This window comes from Phoenix dactylifera, chromosome 17 (assembly GCF_009389715.1).
Source record: "Phoenix dactylifera cultivar Barhee BC4 chromosome 17, palm_55x_up_171113_PBpolish2nd_filt_p, whole genome shotgun sequence".
In the NCBI taxonomy this organism is placed as follows: Eukaryota; Viridiplantae; Streptophyta; class Magnoliopsida; order Arecales; family Arecaceae; genus Phoenix; species Phoenix dactylifera.
Window position 1 is genome coordinate 12,028,466 of NC_052408.1, and position 9,897 is coordinate 12,038,362.

A 9,897-nucleotide genomic window follows, 5' to 3' on the forward strand; every position below is an offset into this window, starting at 1 on the left:
TTGTCAATATACATGTAGTCTTGGCTTTTTAGTTTACCGGCTCTATTTTTTCACTTAAATATGAAATATCAACATACCATATGAGTGCCAGTTCTAGCATATTCATTGCTGATTCACACACGGATGCACAGAAAGGTTGTTGACGTTCCAATTTGTACGTTGGAGCCTTCCAGTTAGAAGACTTCAAAAAAATTCCATAAAGGTTTCTAAAAATTGGCGCACACAGAACCAAAAGTAATTCTCCACAAAAAAAAATAGCACCATTTCTTTTACAATGACATCAATGGTCATGAATACTTTGCTCTTAAATTTTTCTTGGTCACCTCCTTTATTTTCTTCTTCTTATGAAATATGTGGTTCTTGTGAAAACAAGTGCAAACTTCAATTCCAACAGAGAGAGTGCAGGGGTGGAGATGGTCATTCAAATGCTGGTGGAAGTTGACATTACAAGAAGAGATAGTGGCCCTCATTGGATGTGTGGATGCACATGCTGCTGGCTGGATGGCTAAGATTAGATTGGCATTAAGACGAAGTGTGAATTAGCGGGGAGGGTAATTAAGATGTGCATCATAGTATCAAGGAACTAAGGTCCGTTCTTGGAGTAATAAGGTGATCAAGAGCTAAGGAGGCATTAAGGTGGAATTTTGAGGACATACTCCATTCTTCCCTGCAGCAGGATGATTAGAATTTCATCATCCTAGAATTGAATTGAATCACATGGAGGTCTCTAAGCTTCGTATCAAAATGATATCATTCTAGCCGGTTTCCATCCTAACCAGAACTGGTTGGTAGGGGTGCACCCAAGTAAATAAGCAGAAAAAAAGAGCCCTGCTGCATACCTGTGATAGGTAAAACTAGAAACTCCGGTTTATGCAAATCAAACACGCTCTTCTTCACGTTTCCATAATTGACATCATTAAAAGCATTAGCTTCTCATTTCAATGCTCAATTACATTGGCCATCGATACAAGTCATCACATCATTGCAAATAAAAGCAGAAAATGCTATTGTATGGAAATAGAAGATGCTCCCCTTCAATTTTTCTATATATCAATCTTATAAAATATGTTGTTACAATATAAAAGATAATATTCTGATTTCTTGGATCAGAACACTTTCAGTTTGTTGATGCAAAATCATCACAACATTCTCAAACCCTAGAAAAAATCTACAATCATTAGGTTTACAATTAACAAAAATGGTGTTGGTCTACAAGCACAACTAATCAGATCAAAGCTTGTCTGTTAACTTACTCTATGAGGGTGGTGGTTGGCCCGCATGGTAGACCCAACACCATTTCTCAAGTGGGGATCGGGGCTTTCCTGGTATTTGGCCGTTGGGAGCAGTGGGCTGGTGAGAGTCATCTTTAGACTTGAGACTCCCTTGACCTGCCTTTCATGGCCTCGATCTGCTCCAACGTTTCCAACACTTCTTTCATGGATGGCCGGCTTTTAGGATCACCAGCAAGACACTTCAGTGTAAGCTGAGCAGCCTGAAAAGCTCCTTTGGAGGGGTACCGTCCCTCAAGCCGCGGATCCATCAACCGTGCCAGCCTTCTACGATCAGCCAAGTAAGGTGTACCCCAATCGACCAAATTATGTTGCTTACTTGGACGACTACGATCATATGCTCGCTGACCAGACAGCATCTCCAGTAAGACAACTCCGAATCCATAAACATCACTCTTCACATAAAGATGGCCTAATTGATGCAATGGATTTCAATTATTTCACTTTAAAAAGAAAAGGACGGATGCAAATAAATAAACAAAGAGCGAGCAAGCATGCATATATTCTTGTTCATTATATTAGCAGGGCTACAGAGATCTCATGAGAGACAACTCAGAAAAGAGCTTTGGGAGGCTTCATAAAGTTTCATGTGTCCTGCTGCCGGAGTCAGTGGAAGATCAATGATGTGCAATATGGAACAGTGTGGCCCCAATCCAAAAGCACAACAGCATTTGATGCTTCTCTCATTGGGGCCCACAATCCCCATATGAAATGGTGGCTACCTTGATTTATGATGTTTGTAGCACATTTTTGGTTTTTTATGATACATACCAGTGGCAACATACTCTGGAGCTGCATATCCATAGGTGCCCATGACTCGTGTGGTGACATGCGACTCTCCACAACTTGGCCCATGTTTTGCCAATCCGAAGTCAGCAATCTTGGGATTGTAGTTCTACACAAGAAACCAAGATAAAGCCACAATGAGGCCACTAACTCTCAAGAAGAATAGAAGGATGAAAGCAAGAACTTTACCGAGTCGAGGAGGATATTGGAAGCCTTGAAGTCTCGATGAATGAGCTTTCTTTCTGATGTATGCAGGAATGCAAGGCCACGAGCCGCACCTATGGCAATCTTCAGCCTTAGGCTCCAAGAGAGTGGCTCAAAAGCTGCTCCTCCTGCCCATTATATGCTGATCGCATGAGTATGCAAAGAATAAATCATGAAACTGAAGGACATCAAATCATTCCCCAGCAACATAGAACAATGAAATGCAATCTGCAGGCCCACAATACCGATGAATTTTTACAACTTGGTTCTTTCTGAGATACTCCAAAACATGATGAACAGCCTAAAAAAGTATATTTTTCTTTGCTTGAAAGACTATATTTTCACAGTTATATAGGTTTAAGAATAGTTATGCAAAGATAACTTTTCTAAGAGTGAAAATCAAAATAAATAAGATGATAAAACTACTAAGATATATAAAAGAACCTAAGATTCCAGTACATTTCAATTCATACCAAAATTATTATTCTACCCAGGGAAGTTTGATGAAGAAACCACTGTGCCATTTGATGTGACTCATCTTATTACCATTGAGTGGTCTATCATTAGCATTACATTAGTGCATTATCAGTAAAGTAGTATTGCAGCGTGGTCGGTGCTTGCAATATCCTCTTGGTAATATCTGTATTTGCTGCAAGACTCACTTCGAAAGAGGTGATTCGCTAGGATGCCCCTTGCCACGAATTCATACACAAGAAGGAGCTCCTTGTCCTCCCAGCAATAGCCCAAGAGCTTGACAAGATTGGGATGTTGATGTGATAACCTCCCCAGGAAATTTACTTCAGACTGCAAATAAAAAAGAAAAATAAGTTTAACAGATTGAGTACCAATGAACATTGTACCAAAAAAAAATCACAATTAACAGAAAGAAGCATGGTTACCAATTAAAGAACACCTACCAGACATCAACAAAGGTTCTGGAATTCGGATCATCTCCAGTTCAGGGTTGAACTAAAGAGTTCTGGTTCTACATTTCCAGCCATCCATGTATTGTGGAACAGCCAGTGAATGGGGCTGGGATTTTTTGCATTACACGAATGGTAACTGATTTAGAACCGGCCTTCTCTAGTTCAACCATGAATTGGAGAGGATCCCGACTTAAGGTGCTGACTTTCCATAACAATGACAATGAATCTTTTTCCTCTCATTCCTAAATGCAAATTATCACACTTCAAGCACACAGATGCCTAGCAAATTTGATGTAATTAACTGGGTCACATGTCAAAAGATTTAAAGGGTGACAAAAGGATCTGAAATGCCTTTCCCTGATACTTAGAATAAGGCACACTATGATTTCCCAACAGAGTTATGCCAAAGTATAAATGCTCAAAGGTTATAATAATGAATGCACAAGAAGTCATGGGTAGAAGATAACAGAACTTTAACTGATAAATATATACTGATTACACTCATGTGACATCTGTTCTACTACTAAACAGAAACTCCTAACCTCCATGGGTGAAGCTAAAGGGCATCCATGCATACATATCTACTGTGTGAGCAAAATGTCATGCCCCAGATTCAGCTCATGACACGGCTATGCTATTGCAACCTTTACCCACAATAACACGAAGCCACTTAAAAATTTGATATCAAAAGTGAACAATTTTATTCATAAATGTCGTAAAATGTTTTATCAATAGGGAACGGTACAGAGCTTCTAAAAATTTGAACATTTCATATTCAATTTTTTCCAACCCATGAAGTACATCAAGCTCCCTGCTCCTGGCAATCTTATTTATCCGTAAGAAAATAAATGGAAGAATGTGAGCTATAAGGCTCAGTAAGTAACCATGCACAATCTTACTGGATCAAGCATAATATTCCACATGCCAATGCATTATTTAAAGAAATTCACAGTTATAACAAAGTAAAGCATTTCATATAACATATATCCAAATCTGTTAAAAGCAATGCATGCCCAATCATGCAAGTTCATAAATATGGATATGCATCATAAAACATTGCCATTATTCCATGCTTTGAAATCCGTACTCTCAGATGGTAGTGCAGCTATGGCTGCTCTTATTTCCATGGCAAGGCTTTTACTAACTACTATTACCCGCTGGCGGGGGTCGTATGCCGAGCTACTATTACCCGCTGGCGGGGATCGTATGCCAAGCTACTGTTACCCGCTGGCGAGGATCATACATAGCAATCTGAGAGTTCATAAATCATATCATGCTTTTCATAAACCTTACTTCATAAGTAGATTGAAAGATAAATAATGGCATCATATTGTCTAAAATTCATGATCATGCTACAAACTTCATTTTTCATGTAATTTTCTACATCATCATAAATCATGTGTACACAATATAGTCATCATGATAGATGCTATTTAGCCAAAATCATGCAACACTTGCTAACATATGCTTGATCCTAAGTTTTGAGAAATTTACATTATATGCATTTTCATATCCAAATAATTTTACGTATTTGAAAGCAATAAGATTTATGTCAGGATCACTTACTTCGATTTGCTTACAACTCCCTAGACCCAGATGACAATTTCACTACACCTATCAACATCATAGAGAATAGGTTATTTACCACCTACTCATCATTTTCCATTTTTATTTATTTATTTATTTTCCTTTTCTTTTTCTTTTTCTTTTTCTTTTCTTTTCTTTTCTTTTCTTTTCCTTCCATTTCTTTTTTTCTTCTTTTTCTTTTCCTTTTAATTCTCTTCTTCCTTCTTCTTCCCGAAGATTCTCCCTGCTTCTTTTTTTTCTTATCTTCTTCTCCTTTCTTCTCCCCTCTCCTTCACCCGCGACCCAATGAAGGGGGGTGATCCTCGTCGGAATGCTCGGGAGGGCCAGGCCGAGGCCGACGGCGCCCGCGGCGGTCGGCCCTCTCCTTCTTCCCGCAGAGGAGGCACGCACACGGGAGAAGAAGAAAAGCCCGCGGCGGCCGGCCTTCTCCTTCTTCCCTTTTTCTTTTTCTCTTCTTTTTCTTTCCTGATTCATTAGATCTCCCCTCTTTTCCCGCATAGCAAGGGGAAGATCCCCCTATCAGATCCCTCGGGAGGAGACTGGCTGAGGTTGTCGACGCCCACGGCCGGCCAGCGGTGCCCGCAGGACGGCTGCGGACGAGCCTGCGACCACTCTCCACGACGGATCCACGACTGAGGACCCCAGATAAGCCCTTCCCTTCTTCTTCTTCTTCTTCTTCTTCTTCTTTTCTTTTCTTTTCTTTTTTAATTGATCTATCCTCCCGAGTGGATCAGGAGGAGGAAAGGCAGGAAAAAGGGAAAACGAGGTGGTCGGGAGGCTTACGTGGCTCTAGGGATGAGCTACGACGACCCTCTCCGATGGTATCGACGTAGGTTCGGAAAACCATATGTCTGAGGGAGAAGGAAGGGAAACAGTGCGGGGAGGGTTAATGTGACTAGTGCATGTTTGGGGGCTTTTATAGCCCCTAGAGAGGAAGAGGCCGCAATGGCCATTGGGCCTGGCCCACTGGCCCAACTATGTGAGGGCCGGTCGATGGACCGGGCTCTCACACACTACATTTCCTCTCTCCTTGATATGGTTTCATGCGATTTGCATATGCTGAAGTCTGGTAAAAGGGTAAATGGAAAATCTTGGCAACATTTGAGTTTCCTAAGTTATCCAATGCAAGAAAATATAATTGCGTGAATCTATTTCGTCGACATCACAATTTTCAAGAAAGACAAATATTTGGAAAATCATAAAATCATATTACAAGAGAAACAAGAAAAAGAAGAAGAAGAAGAAGATAAAATCTAGTATATAACTATATATACAAGTAAAGAAGAACATTTCTGCTTACAACAATTTCCTACTCCTTGCAATGAGAAAGGAAAGAATATACACAAAAAAAAAGTCATGAAAAAGCTAAGAAGAAAAACAGCAGGAAAAGAACATTAACTACAAATTCACAATATAATCAACAAAAATGGCCATCAACCTCTTAAAATAAACAAATATGGACAATCACCTGCCACTGCTCCAACCCTTGCAAGCTCTCAGGGATCATTTTCTTTACAGCAACCACCATTCCCATCCCACTCTTTGCTGGGTTCAGAGTCTTGTCATCCACCCATCCCTTATATACTCTCCCAAATCCACCTTCCCCTATAACTGTCTCGGGCTTAAAATTCCTCGTGGCTCTCTTCAATTCAGCAAAAGTAAAGATTCGAAGGTTTGGTGCCTCCAGGATCCGACCCTCTGGAGAAGCCTCGCCATCGCTTACACTACTGCCAGTAGACTGCCAAAAGGTGCTACTGCTGATGCTTGATAGCTTCCCAGTTGTGGTGATGCTACTACTGGTCTTTGATGTCGGCCCTACAATTAAAACAGATGGGAGAAAAAGAAAGAGACATGGAGAAAAAAGTTAAGAAACCTTCAACAAGACCCATTCGAAAGCAAATTGGAGAAATCATCCAAACCTGAATAAGAAATACAGAAAATTCTGGCCAAAACCCAGTTTTGAATCACATTTGAGTATGAAATTTCTCAAACCCATTCTAGTTTGATAGATACTAAAGCATCAGAACCACGATTGAAGGAAATGAAAGAAAAACTGGGAAGTTCAGGCTGCCTTGCGATTTCAAAAGGAAAAAAAAAACCAAAAATTCCATTTTTCTTTAGGTAGGAAAAGAGTCACAAAGAAAAATCCATAAAAGAGTCACAAAGTGTTTTTTTTTTTCCAAAACAGCGACCTTGAAACTATAGGATCAGATCAACCATTCATTGTGAAGTAGATACATAAAGAAATCCATGCGAAGAACATATAAAAAAATTGAATTTTTATATGATTACTAGCATGGGGGGAGCAAACTAGCAGATAAACAAATAAAAAAATAAAAGCTTTGATCAGAAAATGGAGAAGACAAAAGGGGAGAAAGGCAAGCAGAATCATAAAAATCTCATCTTTTTCGTTTCGGTGGCACATATAAAAGGTATAGATTCTTGTTGATCTTGTATTACCTGGACTGGATGGTCTGGTTGCAGGACATAGAGACGTCGCCTGAGAACCGAAGCAATTCCCCATCACCTATTCTTGTTTCTCTCTCCCTCCCTCTCTCTCTCTCTCAAATTACATCTTCTCACTTCTCTCTCTACGAGGTTTCTCTTCGTCTCCCTTCTCTCCAGGCAGAAGGAGAACTGGGCGCGGCGTGGAAGGAGGGAGGAAAGGAAGAAAGAAAGGAACAGGCGAAGGAGAAGAAGACGGGGTGGGCTGCTACACCCGGCACCAAGGTGGTAGCCTAGTGGTACTGGGCAGCAATTCTAACCACAAGGTCCCGATTCGAATCACTGCGGCGACCATTAAATTGTGGACCGGAGCTCACTACTTTGGCCACTGCTTGGACTTATGGTGTAGGACCGCTCTTGAACCGCGAGTAGCCAGAGTGGTGCCGGGTGTGACGTACTCACACGTGGGACTCGAGCCAGAGCTCAGAGGAGTAGCTAAGCCGGACCCACGGATGGGGAGAATATAAGTAAAACCGGTCGGGGTGCCCAACACACGGCCATTTCTGCCCGCATCGAACATTCTCCTGGCGGGGCGGGGCCCAGTGGGGCTTGCTACGCGGGGGTGGGCTTGTCCCTTCCTCCCCTACCCCTTTTCTTTAGCGGAAAAAAAAAAAAAAAAAAAAAAAAAAAAAAAAAAAAAAAAAAAAAAAAAAAAAAAAAAAAAAAAAAAAAAAAGGGAGGAGGAGAAGAAGACGGTTGATTTGATGCGCCCATTCCCCATAGTTTGTCGTTGGCTTCCGGTCGCCGAGTCATGAAGTCTAATCTACCGTTGGTACAGTGGGCTTTAAACATGGTTTAAAAGATTATGAAGGGCAGGATCCCATGTTGTGTGCAAAACAAATTTCATGAAAAAGTGGCCAATTATATGTAGCGACAGATTTTTTTTAAGTTAGGGTAATAAGAAGGAATTTCTTTTACTACCAGACATAAAAAAAGGAAAATTTGTTTCAATACATATGAGGAATTGGACCCATTTGGGAGACAACATGACTACATAAGGTAGCCAATTGGACTTGTTGCAGTCCATTGACGCCAACTCTTTTTGCTGAAATGGTTCAAATTCATCTCGAGTTGGTAGCATTTTTATGTTGATTCTTAAAAAATATATAAAGGAAAAGAAAATAAGCAGCATTGTGTTTTTCTTGATAGAATTGTTTGATTTTTCTCTTTTTTTTGGTAAATTTAGTATCAGCATGCATGTTTGTCTTGATTCAATTATGATTTCATGGATCAAAGAAAATGCTAAACTACCTGATGATAAACAAAGAGTTCTGGAAACTAAGTTATAGTGATTATCTAGAACATAAAAGCCAATATTTAGGAGAAGAATGCACTGCTGAAATGTTCCTCATCTTGATCTACTATTAGCATGACACTTTGTGTCAAAAATTTGAATTACATTAAACTAATCCAAAAACAACTGCAATCCTGAAGAATTAGAATAGCCTATACAGATTTTTTCAGGATGGTAATCTTAATTCTTCAGAGTTAATCCATGCATTTATGTTGATCTAGCATTGCTTCATGAGTTGCTCCAACCTCATGAATGAGATGAACCTCCTCATGCTACACTGGCCCAAAGACATTCGTATACTTGTTCTATTTCCATCTAATAAAGTATATTTTGACCTTTATCCTGCAATGAAAATAAAAAGTGTGGTCTACAAACAATGCTCATGGCTGAAAATATGTTGGAGGTTCCACGGCAAATTCAGGTTGGTAAAAGATGCTGGAGGTTTCGCAGCAAATTCAGGTCATCCATTAAAGGGTTGATCATTGAATTAAGGTACCTATTTTAATCGCTACAAGCTTGTAGCAGAAATTCTTGAGGGAGGAATGTAAATAATAGTTGAAAACTTGGTAGAAAATCCAGCAATCCGGTTGACAACTTGGAGTTCAAAAAGATGAGCCAGATGCTTGAGGGTGACTCGACCACAATTATCGGTTGGATTTAGAGAGGCACTGGCGGGCCATGGTCAATGGTGGGTGGTGTTCTAGGCCAAACTTGTATACAGAGAGGCTAATAGGGCCGCGAACTGCGTGGCCTCGTATATGGCCAATCACTCCGGAGGAACTCGTGGGTCGAGGAGAGGAAGCTGAATAGAGCACCTCGAAATATATTGTTTTTTCGATCTTTTTGGATATATCGTAAGTAAAATTGTATGAATCATCCATTTTAGTAAAAAGAATAAAATATAATAATAATAAAAAGACCCGAAGAGTTCTCATGGAATCCATTCACTTTGTGAAGATGAATAGATGGTGCTGACCGCCCAATAGCATGGTTGAATAAAATCTTGCGCCATGAATCATCCATTTTAGTAAAAAAAATAAAAAATAATAAAAAAAAAAAACCCGAAGAGTTCTCATGGCCTCCAGCGAGAGACTGCCAAGGACAACGGGGTGGGTTGAGAGCAAGGGGCCGAATTCCAAAAAGTCGGTCGTTAACTGCAGACTTCAAGATGTGCCATGAAGAATTGGAAGTAGATCCACTTTTATCTTCTTGTGCAGGAAAAAACAAAACAAGAGAAAAGAAAGGAAAGAAAAAAACACTTTGCTTCAGTCAAAGGCATCTATTAAAGTTGATTAGTCGTAATTAT

General features: G+C 40.1%; 1 protein-coding gene across 1 annotated transcript; it reads right to left on the bottom strand.

The window, feature by feature from the left end:
* Positions 1-1,007: 1,007 nt before the first annotated feature.
* Positions 1,008-7,495, bottom strand: LOC103701121 (probable serine/threonine-protein kinase PIX13). Its single transcript, XM_008783096.4, has 6 exons — positions 7,253-7,495; positions 6,261-6,607; positions 2,942-3,083; positions 2,265-2,407; positions 2,061-2,184; positions 1,008-1,701 (listed from the first exon to the last, which is right to left on the bottom strand). Exons 1-6 carry the CDS (start codon positions 7,314-7,316, stop codon positions 1,367-1,369), a joined length of 1,155 nt encoding a protein of 384 aa, XP_008781318.2. The 5' UTR covers positions 7,317-7,495; the 3' UTR covers positions 1,008-1,366.
* Positions 7,496-9,897: the final 2,402 nt, after the last annotated feature.

Excerpts from the sequence above, each read along its gene's own strand:
- LOC103701121 (XM_008783096.4), bottom strand. The coding sequence starts at position 7,316 with ATGGGGAATTGCTTCGGTTCTCAGGCGACGTCTCTATGTCCTGCAACC. Across the intron at positions 3,084-6,260 it reads AAGGGTTGGAGCAGTGGCAG|TCTGAAGTAAATTTCCTGGG; the intron begins GTGATTGTCCAT and ends TTTTATTTGCAG. Across the intron at positions 1,702-2,060 it reads TCCAGAGTATGTTGCCACTG|GCCATCTTTATGTGAAGAGT; the intron begins GTATGTATCATA and ends TGCATCAATTAG.